This window comes from Carassius carassius, chromosome 48 (assembly GCF_963082965.1).
Source record: "Carassius carassius chromosome 48, fCarCar2.1, whole genome shotgun sequence".
In the NCBI taxonomy this organism is placed as follows: domain Eukaryota; kingdom Metazoa; phylum Chordata; class Actinopteri; order Cypriniformes; family Cyprinidae; genus Carassius; species Carassius carassius.
In genome coordinates this window covers 9472334-9497279 of record NC_081802.1, presented here as the reverse complement: position 1 = coordinate 9497279, position 24946 = coordinate 9472334, and the positions used below count along the sequence as shown (strand labels likewise).

Sequence of the window (24946 nt, the reverse complement as noted above, 5' to 3'; positions counted from 1 at the left end):
AGACAGTTTACTCTTAGTAGACCACTATAAAAAGGTAGTGTTAGAAGACGCTTTTCACTGAAACCATATGTGCTGTCACTATGATGATGAGAAGCACATCATATTCTGTAGCCTCGAGCAGTGCATATGTACACCAAGCACGCTTCACAGGATACAGTCATCCTAATGAGTGCCAAGCTTCGAAGGGTGAGCCGAGGCTTTTTCTTCTCTTAGCTTTCCTTTCCAAAGTACTAAATGAGGTTTCACTTAGCTTAAAATGCAATAAATTGCATGTGTGTCCATGCAGAAAGTACTCTACTGAAATAAGATTTAAAGAGTGCTGTGGCTTTCATAGTTGTAATGGTAGGTAGTGTTCTGCTAAAAAGGTGAGAAAATTAACTCTTTAATGCCCTGATATCCTTCAAGTGAAATGGAAGAACAAACTGGTGTGAGGCATTTTGAGCAAAATTAGGCCAAAACAAATTTTGATTGGAGTTCATTTTGGGCATAAAGATCAGCTCTCCAAAAGGAACTTTCTGAAAAATTTTGGCAGTGTGGGCAGCATCAAGCACTGCTCTATTTACCCCTAAGTAAGAATAAATTAAAAAAACATGTTTAAGTGCTTTGTTGCCGAAAGAACAAAAATCATCGGTTGCGGCAGGTTCCTCCTTGCCTTTTTCTTGGGGTAACAGAATTCAAGCCAAACTATATAGAAGACAATTATTCAACATCACACAAATTGTGAATGAAACTTAGTGTCTAATTCATTGACAACCATATAAACATACCCACTCCATTGTATACATTCATTCTGCTATCTCTCTGGCAATTCCTGAATTTTGTTTAAATAAATGCTATTTTGCGATGGGATATACATTCAAAATATATTACATAGTTATTTATATACATAAACTTGAAAGTCCAGGCCCTTTAATATTTCTCAACCTAAATAAGAAATATGCACAGTCTGAAATCACATACTTTCCTGCTATATATCAGACAAAAATGTATGTTATAAGAATAGTGTGTCTGAATTCACAGTATTCATGAAACAGCTGGTGAAAAGTGAGAAAAAGTGAGATTCTGAAGTGTGCATCTGATGTACACTTTACTATCCCGTGAGGCCATGGAAAAGGATTTGTGAAAGGCATTGAAATGACACCATGGATGATAGTAGGTCACATGACAACATGGTGAATATAGTTTCTTCCAGATTAAATTCATACTACACAAGTTCATACCGTATAGAAAGTACAAACAAGTACCTACTCATGGACACAGCCAGTGTGTCTTTGTGTTGGACCTGGAAACAGTCCTATTAAACAATTGGAGTTTTGAGATGGAGCTTGAGCAACATATACATGTTGGCCATTTCGAAAACTGTCCCTTTGATTTTGGATAGTTAACAGTAGGCATGCGGTAGATGCGGTTTATTAGCTTGGCTGATATGAATATTTGATGTTCCCAAAGGGATATTTCAGCACCTAAACTGGAGAACGGCAGGGTGGAACATAGACATGTGCTGATAATGGTTTGCCAGTGCAAGCTGACAATCTCTTGATCTTGAGTTGAAAAAACTAAACGGACTCGGGCAAAATCGTAATGCATCATTCTTTATTGACTAGTTGGAAAAACATAACATGAAAATAAACATTTCGATTGGTTGGTCCCTCAAGGCTCAGATCTAGAACAAAGAGATCCAGATCGCTCTCTCGGTTTCGTTTTTTTTTTGTTGTTGGTTTTTTTTTTAGTAATTAGTCAAGCAGGTTTTTACAGATTTTTCTTCCTTGCACATAAATATATTTTCTCTTTCATCGAAATATAGCCAGCAATACAAATAATCCTTTTTGTCCATGGAAAATGGCAAAAAATCTCATTAAGTCAGCAAAGCAGAACTTCTAAAATAACAGACTCCTTAAAATACTTTACAATATTTTAGTACCAAGTCTATTTCTTTTCATTCTCAGAGTCTAAAAATATCTGTCATTTGGTGCTTCATTTTGGATCTGCTAAACATTAATTTGTCATCACATGCAAATCTATACACAGTAATCCATCAACCAACAGACTATTTGATTGTGCACATATCACCCAAAGTTCCCAACTAGGTTTATGTCAAATCCAAGACATACTGTAGACTATTCTAGTGCCTGCACTGGGACCTCATTGTGCTTATATACAATTCTACTTTCCTTTGTACAGATTTCACTGTCCCTGACATGTTACGAATTACAGTTGATCAAAACCGAAGACTGGATTTGTAATGGCTAACACATGGTGTACATATATTTGATGCAAAGTACCACTTTTCAGATTCATATTTCTGCAGTGCAATAAGTTTTTTTTTTTTCTATGTTTTTTTAATAACCTCTGTAAGGTAATTTGGCCTATTCAATTAATGTAAAATATTATAAGAAATAACTGCTCTACTGAGATCTGGACATAACCTTTGCTTACTTAAAGGGACAGGTCATCAAAAAATGAAAATTCTAAACACAAAAGAAGATATTTTGAATAATGTTTTTGTCCATACACTGAAAGTCAATGGGTTACATCGAATGATTCGTTCGCGAACCGGATATGACAAACTGCTTTGTTTTGAACTCTCTCACAACAGACACGGAAGAGAAGACAATGCTGAATAAAGTCGAAGTTTTTGCTATTTTTTGACCAAAATGTATTTTCGATGATTCAAAAAATTCTAACTGACCCTCTGATGTCACATGCACTACTTTGATGATGTTTTTCTTACCTTTCTGGACATGGAGAGTATACCGTACACAAAGCTTCAATGGAGGGACTGAGAGCTCTCGGACTAAATCTAAAATATCTTAAACTGTGTTCCGAAGATGAACGGAGGCCTCACGGGTTTGGAACGACATAAGGGTGAGGGTCATTAATGACATAATTTTCATTTTTGGGTGAACTATCCCTTTAAGGACTGCATGGACTTTTTTTTTTTTTTTTGATTCTTTTATTTATTTATTGGGGTGAACTATCCCATTAAATGTTAAACACACAGGTAGGCACCATACTGATTATGTGAGATGGTCAGTACGTTTCATTTAACCAGAAACAATCAATCAAGCAATATCAGTTAGTCTGAAGCTCTCTTTTCAATGGCATTGTTAATTACTCCAATACACATCAGTCATTGTTCACCTAGATAATGAAAGCCTTTTATTTCTGGATGGCACTTTAGATGTACCCTAAATAGTACATGAAAATTTTTGAGAACTACTCAATAGCTCAAACAATCACCCTAAAAGGCCACAAAACAATGTGTGCTTTCATAGAAAAGGCCTGTGGATGCTACCCAAGGTTTTTCTTCATTAAATCAAGAGCCTCTATATATGGCCAATGGCCTTTTCGCTCACATTTCACAATGATAGAATTTTTAACACATCACACCTGAGAATCTGCCAAGGACAACCTTTTGTTTGCAAGCTTACAAGAAGATCAAACCCATAAGGATCGATACAGAATGCAACCCATACTGTGAGCTGACAGATGGGAATACTAGAATCCCATTTTATCGGAATAATTCGGTTCTATGTGAATGGTGGCATTTGTAATGAGATTCAGCAATTGCTTATGCTGGGCAATGGGTTTTGCTTTAAATGATAAAAAAAAAAAAAAACTTCTGTCCAAAGGCAGTTGTCCACCTCTAGGGATTCTCGTCTTGGTAATTTTCACATAAAAGTAATGCTAACAAACACACAGAGCTCATTTTGTGAAATACATGCAAGAAAATGCATGCCCTTCACACAATGAAATTCATAAAAATATCTTAGGCCTGATTCAAACCTTTAGAGAGACATGTCTGTGATTGTTATTTTGCAAGACTGTTTTTCTTTCTTTCCCCATTTCCCCAACTGTTGCTTACAGTGTTTTTTGTTTGTTGGTTTGTTTGCTTAAGTTTGGTATTAACTGACAAGAATTTGGCACTATATACAGTATGTCTATTTCTCATTCTCACAGATATGATCAACAATACAGAACAAACTAATTATACATTTAAAAGCTGAAAAGCCCAATAATAATTCAATGGTCATAAAATTATAGCATCTCACTAAGAGGCAATTTTAGCCATTCAGTACTTCAATGATACAATAACACTATTAAAGGAAAAGGACACTTTATAATGGATTGCAAATGTGTCTGTGGGGAACAAGATAACTTTCCTATTGATTTAATGCATCTAATCCCATCTTATTTAACCCAATTTACAAACACTCTGAAGTTAAAATAGGAAACACTTAAGTTTGCTTAGGATTGGGACAAATGCCATGGTGTTTCAGATACACTGTTGTTTTTGAAATACAGGTTATGTGACATATTTAGACATGTCTACCCATAAAAGGACATTTCTAATGTTTATCCCAATTATGATTATATTTTATAGGATTTTTTTTCTCTAAAATTAGATTTATTAAATCTGAAAGCAGGTGTAGCTACACAACAACACCAAAAAACAGATACTAATTATAAATATTATTGAGTATTACATCTTCAGAAACCAAAACTAAATGGAGGACTAGCTGGTATACATTTAGAAACATTTAAAAAATAAATAAATAATAATAACAATTTGGGTCATGAACAGACATTCGAATAGGCAGCACTGCAATATAATTCATGCAGTTACAAATGTAATAAATCTTTAATCTAATAGCACCCAATTTCACAGTGGATTACCTAGTGCAGAGAAAATATTGGCTTTTGAAGTCAACGAGTAGCTAAATGGAGAGCTTTAATAACAGACTTTGACACTTCATTTTGTTTAAGACTTGGTGCATTGAGCAACATGAGGTATGAGCCTTAATTGCCATTTTAACACTAAGCATGGAAGAAATGTCTCTACACCACTGGTCTAGGACATAATGACAATGATTTCAACGCCATTTAAATGACCAAAGCAAACCTGTTCCAGATCGGAGCCAATGTCGATCAAAACTTTGGACCTGTAGTTGCCACAAAGTGTCCTTGTATGAGGAGATGAAGGGAGCCACATGCTACACTGGACTGTGATCGGGCGATGTGTAGGTCACAGTCACTACACTACACTCAGGCGGTTCTCTGGTCCTGCGGAGATCTGAGTATAGCCGCTCTTCGAGAGTAGCTGCTAGCTTGTCGCTCAGCTCTTCTGTGATTGTCTGTGGGCCATAGCTTGTACATTCGGGTGTACGTTCATCAGGAGGCTCAGGTGGTGGTAACATTTGCCTAGAGTTTTCTTGGCCCACCGACTGCTCTTCAGCAATGTCAGTCATTGGAGGGGGCTGCGAAGCCTCAAGGACTTCCTTTTCATTGATGGTTCCGCTGCTTCCGGTGCTGGAAGATATTCTTATCATGTAGGGATCCACGTCAGTAGGGGTATCCTGATCTGCCTTGGGTGTTTCGGGAGTACTGGTTGCACCTTCGCTGCTCTCTTCATTAGGTACACTAATGATTCGTGGGAGTGTGCTGTGATAGCTAGTCTCTAGAGGATAGTTGACTGTTTCGCCGCGTCGAAGCGGAGTGCGGTACCGGTCAAAAGAGGATTGGAAGTGCTGGCCGGGGTCGCTGTACTGTTTGGAGCGCTGCCATTGCTTGCGCAGGTGAACCCGGGAACGATGCTTGGAGCGCAGTGGAGACTCCTGCTGATCGAACTGCGGGTCGTGCCGCAAGAACTCGTAGAAGAGTGCTTCTGTTTTCTCATCGATGCTGTAGTCGCGGCGGGAAAGGATGGGGGGATGAGGTTGAGCATCACGTTGAGTGAACATCTGGCCATAGGGGGACCAGAGCATGGTGCTCTTGTCCGTTTCCACTCTGTCCACACCGCCACTGGCACCCGCAGGTTCCTCTTCGAGTTCTTCGTCGAAGATGTCCGTGTCGAAGCTCTCGCACACGGTCCCTTTGTGACCGGAACTGAAGAAGTGCCTACGCTCCACGGCGGAGCCATCCTTACTGCTACTGCTGCTACCAAACAGTCGCAACTCCTCGGGAGCACGCGAAGGTGCTTCTATCGAGGCATAACCACTGTCCATTTGGAGCAACTTGCGGTTTCCTGGCTCCCCATCACTTCCCCTTTCAGAATCAATACTATCCTGTTTGCGACCTTTCTCCAGTCCTTCATCTAGAGGCACGTCAGCATTCCCCTCCATCTCATCCTCAATATCCTGTGAGGGGTACCTAGGCAGCCCTTCCATCTCAGTCTTGCCCCTTAAAGAGCACACACTGTCTGCGTCACTACGGATGGAGTCTTTGTCATTGTTACTGCTCTGGTCGGATGAGACATACCGCTCGAGGGACGCGCGAAGAGTCCAGATATCACGGTACAAGGTCTGATGCTCTAAACTCTCCTGATGATAGCCCATTCCAAGACTCTCATCTGGGGGCTCAGGGGTGAGGCCGATCACCCCGGGGCCCATCGCTCTGCTGCAGCTGGGCTCCACCATCACCTCCACCTCTAACCTGAGGAACAGTACACATATGAAATCAGTCAAGATCGTTTTCTTAATTATAGTCAGTATTTCTTTAGAAAAAGCCTCAATGTAGCCCAAAATCTGTTTTATGTCAGTGTGGGTCTGATATATATATATATATATATATATATATATATATATATATATATATATATATATATCAGTATATATATATGATATATATATATATATATTAGTTTCACAATATTTAACATTTTTATAAATTTTCTAATTTAAAATTTAAAAACAGTAATGCTCCAGAACCAATAAAAAACACAAAACATTTTTTTCTAAATGATAATTTAAGTAGCACTGCTACAATTTAGAAACTACAGTTTAGCTATATCTAAAACTAAGGTAATCCAGTCAACCTAACTAACTGACTAGTCTAGTTGAGTAGTAGTTAACCACTGTGGACCATACGTACTATATTATTTCATTAGAAAATACCACAACATAGCACAACATCATGTTTGATGTCTCTGTAGTTCTACATTTCTGTTCAACAGTTTGGGGTTGGTAAGATTTTTAAGTCTCTTTTGCTTACCAAGGCTATTATCAGTCATGAAAATAGTTACTTTATAGCTACTTTCTTATATTTTTTATGGAAACTGTGATTTTTTCAGAATTCTCTGCTAAATAGAATGTTGTTTTTTTTGTTTATGTGAAATATAAATCCTTTGTATATTATAGATGTCTTTAATGTCACGTTAGATCAGTTTCATTTGTCCTTACTGAATAAAAGTGACCCCAAATGTTTGAACGCTAGTGTATCTCAATTTTTTTTTTTTTTTTTTTCCCATTAAAGCTTTGAGCCCAGAATCAGAGATGTTAAAACAGATGCCTCCATTAGCGCACAGATGGTTGTGACTCACTCTGTGATGGTTAATTTGAAGAGACCAGTACACAGCGAAAGGAAAACATACAGTAAAGTCAGCTGTAATAGGTAAGCAAATATAAACAAATTTACTGATGTTCATAAACATGTGTGTTGTACTTCTGGACACATTTTGTAAAATACAAATACAAACCAATACCAAACTAAAAATACCAAAAGGTACACCTATTTACCCATATCCAAGGAAGCAATTTCCAAATCTAATGCAAAGCTTTTTGCACTGTAAGCTGATGATGCCATGATAAGGCAATGCGATCAGCGAGCTAAGATCAGTCCAGCATGGAATGAGGTCTGCTGTATGAGGCGTGGTGAGGCAGATGGTTGCTATAGCATGGGGGAGGCAATTAAAAATACCTGCCGAGTGAGGGTGGGGGTGTGGAAGGGGGGGAAAGAAGATGTGGACTGGGCCGGGTGGGGCAGTAGGTGACATCCTTGGTGCGAGCGATGTACTGGATGAGGTCGATATGATGGGCGTCATGCTCCTCCTGGTCCATGCTCTCGCTGGCTGCACGCTGCCGCTGGAACTGCCACCGCTTGGGGGAACCTGTGGGGATGACATGAATTTTGCATCGTTAATAGTCTCACATCGCAATTTAAATACTAAAATTAAATAAAACATTTCAGATTTTATTGTCAGTGATTAATTGGTCCACTAAAATTATCTTTGAAAAACTCTATTAGCCATCCGTATTTGCTAATTCCTTTGTTACCAATATAGTTCAACAAATTCCCAAAACCAAATTTCCAATGGACAATCGCAAACAGTATCACAAAGTTGTGTGGTTTGTACTACAGCCCTAGACCTGTGGTCAGAAGCAGTTTCTTGTTAGTACTAGCCAACTACAGTTACTTTTTGTAATCTCTAACTTGCTCTTCCTCTGAAATGAATTTTCTTTTCCACCTTAAAGCACCTGAAAATAGTCCCCAGCAACTCTGCTACTGATGCAACTACACATACTATTTTCAGGCACTGCGTAATATCACTGCGCCTGCTTCACCCATGGTATGGCAGCAAAGTTCCTTGATTATTACGCCGGAATGAGAGTATAGTTTCTAGCCATATCGGCCTAGAAAATCGCAACTTTTCATTTTCCGTCGGCCTTAGTACACAATGTAGCCTAACTACAGAAGTGTCAAGTTTTAAATAGGAAAAATATCGAAATTCTTTGGTCGTTTTTGAGCGAGATGCTAACGGTCTTATCAGATTCAATAATCTATGCTAAGCTAAGCTAAAAGTGCTACCGCCAGACCCGGAGATCGGCTGAATGGATTCGAAAACGGATGGAAACTCAATTGTTTAACTCTAGGGGAGTTGGAAAATATTTTCTTAAAGCTGCCTTTCCACTATATCCAATATTTGTGTACAATTGTTGCATTTCGCCCCCTAGTGCGTTGTACTATCAAATTGGTCGTAAATCAGCTGTTATCCTACGCTTATTCATCATGGTACAATTATTGAAAATTAATGCATGAATATATCCACACAAAACAAATGATCGGCAATATGTTTGAGAGAAAAAGCTTAGGTTTTCTAGGGCTAATTTTTTTAATTATTCATAGCAGTCCATTTTACAGAAATAGTGTTTAAATAATAAAGTTTTAGTGGAAAAATATCGGTAATTGTAACTTTGCTCTTAAATTCTAAATATATTAAATCTCACTTCTCACTATGTTAATCTCATAGTTTTGATAAGAATCAAATCATATCTTAATTAGATATTTTAGCAAACTCGCATCTCGTCTGACTCCATTTTAGTGTATATCTAGGGTTCTCATGAATTAAAATAATTATGTTTTTATTTGTATTTTACTTTAAAATATAAAAAATTATATAAATATAAAATAAAGTAATAATAATAGAATAATATATGAATAATATATACATGTATTATTATTATTATTATTATAAAACTCTTTGAGATTAAAAACCTAGTTTTACAGGAGTATCCTGGCCAATATAGGTATATATAGCCAAATATATCATGTACACATATAAACAAAACAAATACAAATAAGACCAACATAGAATATGGAACATTAAAAACGTTGACAATTCATTAATTCATTTTCTAATTCTAGAATAATGGATTTCCACCTCTCTCTCTTTTTTGCTTTCTAAATGTAGTGCATTCGGTATAATGCATTCAGAAAACATAATTAGCATTTTAACAATGTAACATGTATCTTACTTGTTATCCTGGGCATACAACAGTGGAAATACATTAGATGGTAAGCATGGCTTTGATCATTATCAAATTGTTTCACAGAATAAAAAATACTGAGTGTTTGGGACGCTCATTTTTGCTGTCTCTCATTTAAAAAAAGAAAAAAGATGTTTGGAATGGAAGAGCCCTGCGTCAACAGGCCATCTGCTTGAGAGCGAGTCTTGGCACTCAAATACAGCAGCTGAGAGAATATTCTATAGTCTGCTACACACACACAAAAGCCGAACCATTTCTTTGCTCCATGCTACATGAAGGCACTAAAACTCTATTAAGATCTTCAATCATTTTTCCAAGGTAATACACAATGCAGCTGCTAAATGAAAAGCAAAGAAACACTCAATATTGCTCTGCATCCCCTAAGGCTAGGAAAATGATCGCTTCAAAGGTTCATAACTCTGTCTGTACTTTCCACAGCAGTGTTCTCTCACTTCCTTTCATGCTGACAGACCTGAGAGGATAAATCCTGAGATATTTACAGTAATACTTACAGTGGTGTAATTTAACAAAGTAATAATCCTTTGTTACTTACTACAAAATAAAGTAGGAAGAAAACAGAAGACTCCTAAAAAATCTCGCACAGCCGCTGTTGATTTCATTTTCAAGTTAAGTCAGAGCTGGGGTGTGCGCTAATGGGTTTTTTTTTTTTTTGCTGTGATAAAATCATTAATAAAAATAGCGAACATTATTTATGCATTTGTAACTGCTGGTTAAATTCATCCCCGTCCCCTCTGAGCTGCATTAAACAGTCGCTGTAAATGAATCTAATTGCCACTTCAGATGCAGATTCCATATTTGCAAAAACAGTTTTCTTAAGTTAGAAAGAAAGTGTATTTGTACCAGATGAAGCAGCTCTAACGCGAACCCGAAGATACAAAATGGAAGAAAGAGTTAAAACTTAACACAATCTTGCTGCTCTAACTGTTTATAGAACAATATTTTATATTTATTTGCTCATTTTCTATCTTGAATTTACTTGTACTTTTACTTTTAACACTTAAGTTTAATATATGTATATATATACAGTACAGACCAAAAGTTTGGAAACATTACTATTTTTAATGTTTTTGAAAGAAGTTTCTTCTGCTCATCAAGCCTGCATTTATTTGATCAAAAATACAGAAAAAACTGTAATATTGTGAAATATTATTACAACTTAAAATAATAGTTTTCTATTTGAATATACTTAAAAAAAATAATTTATTTATAAGCATCATTACTCCAGCCTTCAGTGTCACATGTAACATCCAGTCTATCACATGATCATTTAGAAATCATTCTAATATTCTGATTTATTATGAGTGTTGGAAACAGTTCTGCTGTCTAATATATTTGATGAATAAAAGGTTAAAAAGAACTGCATTTATTCAAAATAAAAAAAATTCTAATAATATATATTCTAATAATATATTTTCTTTACTATCACTTTTTATCAATTTAATTCATCCTTGCTGAATAAAAGTATTGAAAAAGAAAGAAAAAAAATTACTGACCCCAAATTACTGACCAGTAGTGTTTATTGTTATTACAAAATATTTATATTTTAAAAACATAGCTTCTTTTTTTTTTACTTTATACTTTTTATTTGTCAAAGTATCCTAAAAAAGTATCACATGTTCTGAAAAAATATTAAGCAGCAGAACTGTTTCCAACTTTGATAATGAATCATCATATTAGAATGATTTCTAAAGGATCATGTGATAATGATCCTAAAAATTCAGCTTTGCATCACAGAAATAAATGATAATTTAAAGTATAATACATTTAAAAACAATTATTTTAAATTGTAATAATATTTCACAATATTACTGTTTTTTCTGTATTTTTGATCAAATAAATGCAGGCTTGAGGAGCAGAAGAAACATCTTTCAAAAACATTAAAAATAGTAATGTTTCCAAACTTTTGGTCTGTACTGTATATATATATATATATATATATATATATATATATATATATATATATATATATATATATATATATATATATATATATATATATATATATATATATATATATATATATATACATATATATGTATAAATATATACATATAAATATATATGTATATATATATATATACATATATATATATATATATATATATATATATATATATATATACACACACAGACACTTTTCATACATAAGTACAAAAAAACATGACATACTTTAAAACTTTTACCCAAGTAATATTCTAAACTGTGACTTTAACTTCTACCAAAGTCATTTTCTGGTAAGATATACTTAAGTACTTTGTCCTCCACTGAATATATAATCAAGCAGCATATATATTCTTATTAATCTATTCATTCATGTTTATTAATTAATTCAGTCCTATTAGCTACACCATTCACTTTTCTCATATTTAAACATGAGGTAGAATAAAATCATACTCATGCTATCAGAGCACTTTTTGTCATATCAATGAATTAGTATAATACAGAGGTGACAAAATTAATAGATGAAAATGAGATCGAGCAACATTTAAAAAAATTTGGCACCAAATTTGCAAAAAAATTGTTTAGTACATTGAAGAACATGACAACCACTAGACTCTACAAAAACCTTAAAATACACTACCGTTCAAATGTTTGAATAAAAACAAAATATGTAAAAAAAAAAAAATAATAATAATAATTTCATTAAACTGATCAAAAGCAACAGTAAAGACATTTTTAATGTTACAAAAAATTTCAAATAAATGCTGTTCTTTGAAGTGTCACGGTTTCCACAAAAATGTTAAACGGTAAAATCTGTTGTAAAAACCTGATCAAATTAGCATATTGGACTGATTTCTTAAGGATCATGTGACACTGAAGAATGGAGTATTGATGCTGAAAATTCAGGATTACCATTACAGGAAGTAATTATGCTTTAAAACATATGAAAATATAAAACAGTTATTTCAAATTGTAAAAATATTTCACATTATTAACGTGTTTTTTTTTTTTTTTGGTGAGTATAAAAGACTTCTCTTAAAAACATTAAAGAAATCTTTAGAGAACCCAAACTTTTTAACAGTGTTGTATATTTAAATAAAATTTTTTTCATTATTTGTCTTTTAAAAAATAAATTAAACGGAAAATATTTACATTTTTCTAATCTTAAAATGCACAGCTTTAAAATACAATAAAATACTCTAAAGCTACTTAAAGATAAAGCAAAGCTAATAATATCAAAATTCAAAAGAAACTGAAACTAAACTGTTTTAATCAGCATAGTCCATTAAAAAATGTAGTTGGCTTTATATTTAAGAAATACGGCTTTAAACAACAAGACACATTTCATTAGCAAAGTCTGATTATTAGTATGAAATTATCGCTCTACATTCACACCGGACGCTCTCTCTAATCTGCTGCCAGTTCCTGGATGTGTCACTGACCTCTCATGTCTAGACTTGAAGCTCTCTGGCTGCTGTCGAACTTCCACTTCTTGATCTTGAAGTAAGGACTCGCTCCCTCCAGGCTGGCGTGTCGACGGAGCTTGGTGAAGAACTGCAGCATGGGGCCCTGTGGGGCCCCGCCAGAGGAGGACAGGGCCGTGGATGAGGCTGACGCACCCTCTCTACCATTACCCATGATGCCTGTGCTCCTCCCAACTCCTCCTCTGACCTCCATCTGTTTGTGTTCGCAAGATTACATAAATGCAAAAAACAAATGAACAATCGGATAATCTGCTGTTATGCATTCACACGGGTTTGTGACTCAAATGAACTTGCATGGATTGTGTGATATGATGTGTCAGTGAGTGCCTGTATCAGTGTGTGTGACTCACTAAACACGGGCTGGATGGCTCAGGACTGGCCACTGTGATGCTCTCACAGAATGTCGTGTCCACAGTGGAATTGAGAGCATCACCAGGAAGGGCAGAGCTGGGACTGAGACCAGTCTGGGGCAGTGAACACACTGGTGGCTGTGCACGTGACAAACACAAGGGCCGGTTATTGTTTTGACACTAACAAGAAACCTGAATATACACAGTGATGCAGTCATTCCAAACCTGTCTGGTACAGGTCTGGTATAAGATCGTTCGTTAAAGAATTCAGAGTGTGCAAGACTTACAATTTATTAGTTGCTATAGGTAAATAACATGCAGAATAACTGTAATTAAAACAGTAATTTACAGTAACTATTTGCACTACAAACCAGTGTGTTACGGAGCCCCACACATGGCATGCAGGAAAAAATAGTAGCCTAAATCGTGTGCACGATTTACTAATTCATTCCCTCAATGAACTAAAACGTGCGCACGATTACTACATTTTGCGCACGATTTACTAATTTGTTGCTAAATCGTACATTTAGTTCATTAAGGGAACGAATTAGTAAATCGTGCGCAAAATATATTTATTTTTTCTTGCATGTCATGTGCGGGGCTCCGTAGTGTGTTTATGATTACAATATATACAGAATTGAAATAATATTATACAAAATGCTAGTTTGCAATATCAAGCAGCATAACGGAGAGTTTTTATGTAGCTAAAAAGACTTGAAGCGAATGACACCTGAACCTCACACATTCAAGTTTAAAAAGTTAGCGCTCTTACATTAAAAATAAGTTTAATATAGCAATGCAAGCAGAATTTTGGACCAATGATTTTTGACTGTGGGAGGGGCTACCTTGTGGAATGACGCAATAGTAGAATGTTCGCGAAAGCACATTACCATATACTAAATTTTTTACTTTTTTTTTTCTTTGCTATTTGATTAGACAAATTAATACATTATAAACACAGTTATCGAGTTATTCTGACCAATAATTGTGAAAATAAATTAAATTTAAGAAAAAACACAACCATTGAAATGTTTGGAATGTACTTTATTTTGTTTTTTAAAGAAGTCACTTATGCTCGTCTATTTATTAAAATCCAGCAAAAACAGTAAAACTTGTGAAATATTATTAACATTTTAAACAACTCTTTTCTATTTGAATGTATTTTAAAATGTAATTTATGTCAAAGCTAAATTTTCATCAAATTTCATCATTACTCCGTTAGAAATCATTCTATGCTGATTTGAAGAAACATTTCTTATTATTATCAATGCTGAAAAAATTTTTGCTGCTTAATAATTTGCAGAAAAGGTCTTTACTTTCTTTTTTTGATCAATTTATTGTGTTCTTGTTGAATAACAGTAATAATTTCATTCACAAAACAAACTCTTACTGACCCCAACTGATAATATAGATGATGCTTACATACTATTGTTTTTTTTAAATAGTAGTCAGTATCCAGTGTATATAGTAAAACATTTACTAGATTATTACACTATTCTGAACAAAGACAATTTCTTGTCAAGGATCACATCAATAACAGCTGGTTAGGTTAAAAAATAAGGTACAATTTGAGAGATACGGTAGGATTCATAATGTCTCTCTTCATCCTTACACGGCTAAAGTAACATAGAAGTAAAAGCTAACATGTTATAACATTAAATGACCCCAATATCTAGATATATCAATTGCTCAACTGCATGAACGTCTCCTTACACACCACATCACTTAAACTGACAATCCGTCACGACCTCAATGCTTTTAACTGACCTAGAAAAATATGATCTCATGCTGCCCTTGTTGTGAGTGACATCATATTCTCCTATTAGCAGAGCAATGTGGCTGTCACCTGAAAAATGGAGAGGCTGGATTTAGCGACGGGGCGCGTCGTCATGGCAATACTGTTCTCTGATGACTCACACTCGTGGATGGTGAGTATCTGGAGGGCGGGTGGAGGGAGGTGGAGGTGGGTGAGCCGCGCGTTCTTCAAGTGATGGAAGTCGCCCTCCGTAAGCGTGTACCTGAGGTGAGGTGGAAAAATGACACATACTGGATGCTGGATTTATCACTTCATTATAAATTAACACCACAAATATATCACAGGAGTTCTTGCTGAAAACGTCTTTCAGATAGTTGAAGATGTGTTAACTGAGCTGGTAGACAAATTGCATCGTGAAATGTAGTCGACCAAAGAAACTGTCTAATTTGCATACTGCTCTAAAAACAGATTTATATATAACCCCCATTATTATTAAAAACTACATATATATATATATATATATATATATATATATATATATATATATATATATATAAATCATGTTATTCTTTTAATTTTGACACATTTGTTTTACAAAATATTATTTAAAAAAAAATTTCATAAAAAAATCGAATGATTAGGTAATAATTTTTAGGCAATAATGTATGCATATGTATTACATTTTTATTTTTTTAAATAGTACATCTCAACTTAAATATGTAATGCATTTAGTCCTTTATTTTTTATATATGCATACTGTGTGTGAGTTATATATATATATATATATATATATATATATATATATATATATATATATATATAGTTTTTGTATCTATCTATCTATCTATCTATCTATCTATATTTTTTATATTAATAACAATTCTTTATTACTTTGAAGAACATCTCAAACACAATGTGTGTATATGAAAGAATTAATATTATTATTAATATTTAATATTATTAATGTTAATAATTTGTTATTATTATGCATTTTTATGATATTACAAATAAAGAAAATTACTTGCAAATATTCATTCATCAAATTGTGTGACTTTTTAATTACAATACAAAGAAAAAGGTGATTTATATATGTCTAAATGCAAGATTTTTTTTTTTTTATATATAACATTTCCTTATTTGCCGTAATTAATTTAACCCAGAATCTTGATGTTGACAAACAAGTTAATGCCTGTTATTCATCAACAGCTCATGCATCTGACAAGGCCAGATGTAAATGTAAAACGCACAAATGAGTAATGAAAGCTGCAGTCTGCTGCGGTAGTGAGCGCTGTGTGTCTAGAGTGGGTGGTATGAGTGAGTGGGCGGCTGACCTTCGACCTTTCTCCTGTGTTTTCTTGCTGTGATCGAAGAGCGCTGCTTCATTAAAGGATACCCGGCGGCCGGTCGTGCCCGTGGAGAGGAAACGCTCTGTCTCCATGTCGTGGGAGCTGACTGCCGACAGGCAATCTGACTCATCGACGCGAATCGTAATCTCTGTGCGGGGAGAGCCAGATTAGACCAGAGGACATGTTTGTTTTTCACATGATGCCCTCAGTTGATGTATGTGAAACTGTCACTTTAACTTGACCTTGACACTTTCCCTGAAGCTCTATGCAAATACACATGCAAATGATTTACATATTTTCTTAAATAACTGTAACTGGGAGGTTGACATGTAACACGAACATTAACTTTTTTAGTGTAGTTCTTACCATGCACTGGCTGGGCCTCCTCCACATAGGTGCTATTACTTTTCTCGGTGTCATCGCTAGCCCTGAGGCAAACAATGAACCTTCAATGCAAACACGTAACCAGTCAAATTCAAATTCATGTTAATCTCATTCATAACATGCAGAACTGGGGCTTTCTCAAAATATGGTGACAAACAAGTTCCTGGACTTCACTCAAAAAGGAAAATGAATAAATACAAAACGTCAGGCAACTCTATATAAAGGAATAATACTATAGTATACAATGGTTTTTTTTCTATGTTAAAAAGTCTTGAAATTATACAAAAGTTGTGAAGAAGTACATCCCATTTAAATTTGGACAAGGACATAAAAGTATATATATATATATATATATTACTCAAATTTAAATTTAAGATTATGTTACTTTTAATCCATGTGTACTAGATTTCAGGTAAACTATATGCACTGTATACTATAGTAAACATAATTGTGACCCTGGACCACAAAACCAGTCATAAGGCCAATTTTTCAAAACTGTGATTTATACATCCTCTGAAAGCTGAATAAATAAGTTAGGAGAGGACAATATTTGGCCAATACAACTATTTGAAAATCTGAAATCTGAGGGTGCCAAAAAATCTAAATGCCAAATTAAGTTTTTAGCCATGTTACTTATCAAAAATTAAGTTTTGATATATTTACAGTAGGAAATGTACAAAATATCTTCAGGGAACATGATCTTTGCTTAATATCCTAATTATAATTTTTGGCATGAATGAAAAATCTACAATTTTGACCTATACAATGTTTTTTTGGCTATTGCTACAAATATACCCCAGCGAGCAACTGAAGACTGGTTTTGTGGTCCATGGCCACAATTTACAGTCTTTTTCTTAAAAATAAATACTGATGATGTCTTTGTGCACTACAGATTTGTGTCCAATCAAATGCTGTTGAGAATGAGAATGCCCCTCCCCCAATGTCACTTGCAGCCTTGCATGTTTCATTGAGTGTGTTACTTGTCATCTCCTTCTAATCAAACGTGAAATTTACTAGCAATTTCTGAGGAAAAATTGTTTCTCCACCAATTGTAGTAAATCACGGTTCATGGCTTTTGATGTAATTGAAACCAATCGAGATGTCCTTCAAAATATGATTTTATGGGGTCTTTAAACGTTATGCAAAGTCACCAGATTTTAAAAATGTCCCAGCTGCGAATAATTGTAAGAACAAATCTCATTCACTTTCACCTGCGTTGACATCTAAATAAATGCCATATGATAGCCACAATAAAAACAATGGCTTTATTACAACAGTATACAGTTTCGTTCGCCAATAGGCACTGTAAGTAATGAGAAACTGGAAATGAGTTTCCAGTCCTATAACCACAGTGAACTGTGTGTGTGTTTGTTTTAGTGGGTGTTGGCTAGAGAGCACCAGGAGTGATTTATCGTGGCTGATGGCTGCTATGAGATCTCATTATACTCGTCATTTGTGTGAGCCTGGAGAGCAGGCAGACTCTACACCGCTCAGCAGCCGCTGAGAAATACAGCCAGGCTGTGCCAAATGTGCACAGAAACCATTTTCAAGGCTGATCATCCTTGGCTTCACGAGAGGAACAGTTAATTCCAGTTGAATCTCTGCGTTACTGTTCTATTTGACGTAGAATTTAGTGTCAAATGCAATCATACGCATCATCTGTCAACATGCAAACATCACACTGTAAGCAACAATCATAATGTATATTCTCAATATTCACAGAATGCATTTTCTCATTTTATTGGAACTACGTATTAAATTGTACATTTATGTGTTTATTAAATGTAAAAACTTGTCTTGCGTGAAAGCATTCTACCCTTAACCTCATGCGGTCTTATCATTTGGTGCGACCATCTGTCAGGCAGTGCAACCAATTATGGAAATAAAAATAAAAATCCAAAATTGTATTATTAATGCAATATGCTAACATGGATTTTTTTTATATTTTACAAACATTTAAGGGTTTAAAAAAATCTAAGTTAATATTTATTTAAAAACCTTTTACTCTATCATCAGTGTACTATAACTAAATTAAATATTACAACTTTAAATATTTATTGTTAAAAAGTATTAAAAATTAAATGAACAGCTTTGAAAATGTAAAAGAATTTATACATTTTGCCTTGGCAACTAAATAAACAGTGCAAACTCATATTAAACCATATTTCAACCTTTAACTGTACTACTCTCAGTGTACTGTCACTAAAATGAAAGCATTATAATTATTTTCAGTAAATTAAACTGAAACTGAATTAAAATACAATAAAATATACATTTTACATGAAAAACTTTACAACAATTATATATGATGCCTTGGTGTACTAAAATTTAAACTTAAAATTACTAATCTAACTTAAGATCAATTTTAAATGAAAAAAAAACAAATATATATATATATATATATATATATATATTCAAAATATTAATAAATGTTGTAATAGTATGTAAAGCTAATAATAAAATAACCATTACTACTACTAACTTATATGAATGTAGTATATTATTTAAATATATAATTTTAATCGCACCACATTACTTTTTTTAGGGACGAAGAACTAAATGGGAAATGCTATGTGAAAATATTAAAATCCCTAAAATAAACAAAATAATAATAAATCTGATTGGTTGACAGAAATATTCATCCAGAACCAAGTATGTATTGGGGCCTGTGAATGCATAAGTTACGAGGGGTTGTTCTTACCATGCATGGCGTCTGTCCCCTTCACAATACCGACGACAGACAATCAGAAGGACAGAGAGCAGGACCAGCGTCCCCCCGACAAAGACGGACAAGAGGACCAGCAGGAGGACATAGCCATTCTGTGTCCCTGATGACAGCGGGACATCCTAGGTAAACACCAGAGAAAGAAAAAAATAAAATGGAAATTCCTTCTCCAACCGCATGACTTCAATTTTCACATTATATAGGTTTCCCAAATTCTATTGTCCAACCTTTTCAGGTCTCAACCCAACCCTACCCCCCCCCCCCCCCCCCAAAAAAAAAATTGATTGTTACCATTTTACTGACATAAAAGCCCTTTGTTCAAGAGTGGTCCTTCTGGTAATACTACATAAAGCACAGTTTCTGGAGAGAAGGACCTTCAGGTGTGGGGGCTTTTGTTTCTGAGTTGAGATGTTAAGTACAGTGTTCACCACGCCAAAGACGAGTTTAGAAAGATCTAGAGCCGGAGACCTTAAGAGACACGAAAGGTAGAGACAAAAGTTTCCTTCCTCAAAGACTTCAAAGCACAAAGCCATACAACACCTCTTACCCTGCCACCTGCTTAAATGTCATCTTCGTTCATGTCCCCAAAGAGATGTTCAATGGTAAGAATGCTAAATAAGAAGAGCATAAGAACAAGGCCTGAATGAGCCTTTGAAACATCTTACAATTACTCTTATATTATGCAGTGTTTCAAAGGTGGAGCAGAACATCCTAATTACCAGCCATTGTTCAGGTCTATTACTTTGTTATTGAAAGAGTTTGGAAGACTGATTTCTCTTCATTAAACTATAAATGGAAGAAAGCTATTTATCACTGAGTCTGCCATTAATCTAGCTTGGCAAGAGCGAAGGATGCTCTCAGTGGAGAAACTGGGAACTGTTTCTTGGACAGTAGCATCATTGTGGATGGTCTCAAGAATAACCAGGCTAACTTGTTTTCAGAAGGGACAGCAAAATGGATGGACAAAACGATAGCTCACACTTTTAAAAGTTCACATTCTGAAATTGTTCTTCTGAAAACCATTGTCGTTTTGGTACTTTAAGGATCCCAGAATTGATATACTGATATGCAACATCAATTAATTTAAAAAAAAAAAAAAAAAAAAAACATACATACTGAAACTCCATACAAACCCAACGAAGTGTTTTCTAAAAATGTGTAATATCTAAATTACCTGCTTTTATTGAAGTCGAAAAACATTATTCAAAGAGACTGAATTAACCATGCTATGCTGGGATACCCCCAAAAACGTTTATTCAAAATAAACATGAAACAGTAGTCTAGGGGTTAATTTTATAGTCAAGCAAGCAGAAATGTTTCTATGTGTTCTATGTGTTTAGTAAAATGTATGTGGTACTGCTACTACTGTTGAAACAATTTATAAAACTTTATTTTTTAAAGAAATAAATCACAATATTTCTTCCATGTTTTAATTTTAATAGCAAATCCCTTTTATTTTCCAAAAATAAAATGTGTTTAAATTTCATAAATTTAAAGACAAATTAAATTTGGGTGAAACTTGTTTACTGTTTTTCATAATTATATAACTTGTAGAAAAACTTTAAACACAATTGTAAATAAGTATAAAGAATGGCATTGGTTTTATTTTTAGTGCTAAAAAGTAATTTTTTTTTAATTAGCATATTTTTGTGTTTTGCTTTGGTACTGAAATTGGTACCGAGAACCGTGGATATTCACTGGTATCGGTACCGAATACTGAAATTTTGGTACCGTGACAACACTACTGTCTCCTATGAAACACAAATGGATACGTTTTTTTCCAGTTGATTCAAAGAAAAGGCCTGGCTTTTCAGATATCACTACTTCTTTCTGTTCATCAAACAAAGCTACAATATGAGTTCAGAAGACTCAAAATATAGAGCATGGTTCATGTTGATCATGTTTATGATCCTTTTCTGGTGCTTAATCATCTTTATAGAAGACTGAAATATTCATTCCCAATTCACTGTAATGGCTTGGAAAAGAGCAACTACGACGTTCTTCAAAAATTCTCCCTTTTGAAGCCAATCCCTCATACAGGTTTAGAACAACATGAAGGTGAGTAAACAAATAATAAACTATATATTTATAACGTCCAGAATCCCAGAGGATCCTGGAATGAGTCACTATTCCGAAATTAATGTCTTTATTGTAACCCAATGATGACAGTAATTGAAGTTCCTGACAGTAACTCTGGGACTGTGATGCTCTCTGTCACATCGTCTGACTCAAAGTTCTCTCGCAAGGGCTAATTTGCTTAGATCTTGCGGTGGATCCAATTATGAGGGACGCAGAACAGGATATTTTCAATTTGCATGGCTGAAGATAGCGCTGCGAAGAAAGGGAAAGGGCGTAATGAAAGTTCCCAGCACAGGAAGGAGAAGCACAAGTACTTACGGTGGGGTAAGTTCTGTTCTGGTGTGGCCATATGGCAGACTCATTGCTCATGGTCCAATCCAGAGAGAGCGTCCCCCCTGAGGAAGACATTACAGGAAGTCAGCCAGCTGCTTTGAAGCCAATTATGGCACTAAAGAAGGATTTGAATTCTCCTTCACGAGGAAAATGAACCAAATGCATCCCTGAACTGACAGTTTCCTTAAATACTCAGCTTTTAAACAGACATACAGTACCTAATCTCCTTCTAAATATATTTGAATGCAACCCTTGTACATACAAACACATACTTACAGAATTCTGTGACAAAATGTCACCCTTTCACCCCAAAAATCCCTTTTCATTTCCTCTTTGGCTGAGGCCCGGCAGCATATGCTCCCCTTAATACCATCAACACCACAGCTTTCTGCATAAAAACTCCTGCACTCACCTTCCAAGCAGTCCTCGTTTCTTTAATGCTGTGATGCTGCCTTTTCTCCCATTATTTGAAAGCAGCATGTGTTTGTGTGCAAAAGATGCAGAGATAGCAGTGTGTTTGAAAGCTCGGACTGCAAAGCGTTCAGCTCCTGCTGCATACTCATCCTGCTTCTGCCCACCTACCTGTTTTCACAGCTTCTCTCTCTCTTTCTCCATCTCAGGGTCTTTAGCGTTCCTGAGATCATTTAAGCTATTTGTGTGTGTGTGTGTTTCGAATGCATAATGCTGTTCAAAGAGACACCTAATGTACTGCATTATTAGTTATAGTTATTAAAACAAATCAACTGAGACCGGTTTGAACCGTTCCGAGCTGTTTTTTTATATTTAATGGCATTGACAGATTTCCCTTTTTAATCACTTTGTCACTGTCAATTCACTTGTGATTTATTCGATTTTCACCAATTCTCTTTGTAATGAAATATTTAGCTTGATGATACACTGCGAAAAAAAAAATTGTGCAAAATGCACATTGTAAACAACCTTTGTTGGTGTAGCCTTAGTAGTCAGGTTGACTTGGTTATATTTTGACTTAAAACTTGTTCGTTTGTGTTCTCATTTTAGGTTACCTGCAGAAATATATTTGACAGTCTCTAACAACTCTCATGAACGTTATGCAACATATGCTCTTGGCAGACTCTGCGGAGGTGTAATACATTCAAAAATCTCGCTATAAAAATGTCTTATACATTATTTATAGAACTTGTAATAAATTATTTACGTGTTAACATTAATTTCTGATTATGTAATAACTAGTGTCTTCATGATTAATTCATGGTTAATCACTAGTAAGTAATACAACACCAAGAATGATCCTTTTTCCCGAATCACTACTGATCATCCAACAAATTTCATTTTATTTCACCTGGAAATATTTTATTATTTTGTTCAAATATATAATTTATTTACATGAGTACTCAAAGCTGTACTCAAATTGTTGCTGGTATTTATTCAATTTTTACCCATATTTATCAGGGACCTGTATTTATTTTAGTTACCTGTAACTACTGGGGTTCTTTTAATTAACTAAAACTAAAGCCATAAAAAAGTATTTGTCTCTTGTATATGTCTCTAAAATGTTAGTTCTTCAGTTTTCCTAGTACTAATTAAGTAGATATTAGTATATTTTATTAGTATTACTATTTTTATTACTACTTTTATTAGTATTACTATAATAAATAGATAGATAGATAGATAGATAGATAGATAGATAGATAGATAGATAGATAGATAGATAGATAGATAGATAGATAGATAGATAGATAGATAGATAGATAGATAGATAGAGTAACAATTGTGATAAATAATAGTAAAAAAAAAAAAAAAATCCTGGAGCAGATATTGAGATAAGGATTAAATTAATAGTTAGGCTACTGATGATTGATTAGTCAGTATTGGACCACTCACTAGTAATTTAAAAAGCATTAGTAATATAAGATACTAGTTAGTCTTCATGAATAAACTGAAATAACAGCGATATGATCATCATCAGACAGGCAGTAGCCTACAAACCCATATTTAAATCGCATTCCCAATCGTTAATGCTATTCTATCGATAAGCATGTCTGTTTTCCGCATTTTAGACTCCCATCATTTCCAAGAATAAGCACGAAGACAGAGACAAAAAGCAGCGTGAATGAACGACGACAAGCCGACAAAACTCACCTAACTATAATTCACGAGGTCCATGAGAAACGCTCGCAAACGATTCCCCGATCTTCTCTGTGACACTGGCTTTTAAACCTGTTTGTATTTATGAATGAAGTGCCCCGTTAAACACACCCCCTCTCCCGGCGCCCGGTGACGAGCGCAGGCCGTGACGTGCAGCGCTCCTGAGATCACAAGTGTCTGTCTGTCACGCGCTCGTCCTGTCCTACTGTTATGGAAATGAGGTGATCCCCCATTTGGGTCCCAAGGAACGGGCATCCCCAGGCGGTCCGTGCTCCCTGCAGTTTCGGTTAACGTATAGATCGCGCTGAATAAACGAGCGCAATAACGCTGAGGTGGCTCATTATTCAGTGCTCACGTTGACCTTGAACGAATATGAGTCAATTCAATTCGTAAAACTGAATGTTAAATTGATATTTACTGAGCGCCCCCTCGTGGTCGTACACCCTTATAGTATTTTTTTAGTGAATATGTTCAGTGAATATTTCTATCGTCAAGTTTATATTTGAAACAGACTACAATAGAAAACGACATGAATGTGAATATTACTGACCTACAGCCTAGTTTACTCCACACAAGGACATTCTGTGTCAACGTGCCCCAGTGGCATTTAAAAGCTATATAATGGCTTATGTACTACAGTTGAAAAATCAACACAAAACGACACAAGTAAAACGGAATTGTTTTCACCATCAAATTTGTGTGTGTGTGTGTGTGTGTGTGCATATAACAGGAATTTTGACTACCTTTAAGCTACCTTGTTTACTAATTACCAACACATCAGTCGTAAAACAAATCTTTATAAAAATGGCACGACAAATGTTGAAAAAACTTTAATAATTATGTGAATAAATAATAATC

The 24946-nt window shown here is 34.9% G+C and overlaps 1 protein-coding gene across 4 annotated transcripts; it reads right to left on the bottom strand.

Annotated features, from left to right (window-relative positions):
- Positions 1–2930: 2930 nt before the first annotated feature.
- On the bottom strand, positions 2931–24428 carry LOC132131215 (voltage-dependent calcium channel beta subunit-associated regulatory protein-like). 4 transcript variants are annotated; one of them, XM_059543224.1, is made up of 10 exons: positions 24083–24428; positions 21947–22023; positions 19526–19671; positions 16807–16886; positions 16426–16588; positions 15185–15356; positions 13339–13476; positions 12947–13181; positions 7696–7885; positions 2931–6432 (listed from the first exon to the last, which is right to left on the bottom strand). In XM_059543224.1, exons 2-10 carry the CDS (start codon positions 21995–21997, stop codon positions 4995–4997), a joined length of 2613 nt encoding a protein of 870 aa, XP_059399207.1. In that variant the 5' UTR covers positions 21998–22023; positions 24083–24428; the 3' UTR covers positions 2931–4994. The 4 variants fall into 4 exon arrangements, with proteins under 4 accessions (XP_059399207.1, XP_059399208.1, XP_059399205.1 ...); XM_059543225.1 differs by lacking the exon at positions 24083–24428 and adding an exon at positions 22374–23473; XM_059543222.1 differs by lacking the exon at positions 24083–24428 and having other exon boundaries at positions 21947–22367.
- Positions 24429–24946: the final 518 nt, after the last annotated feature.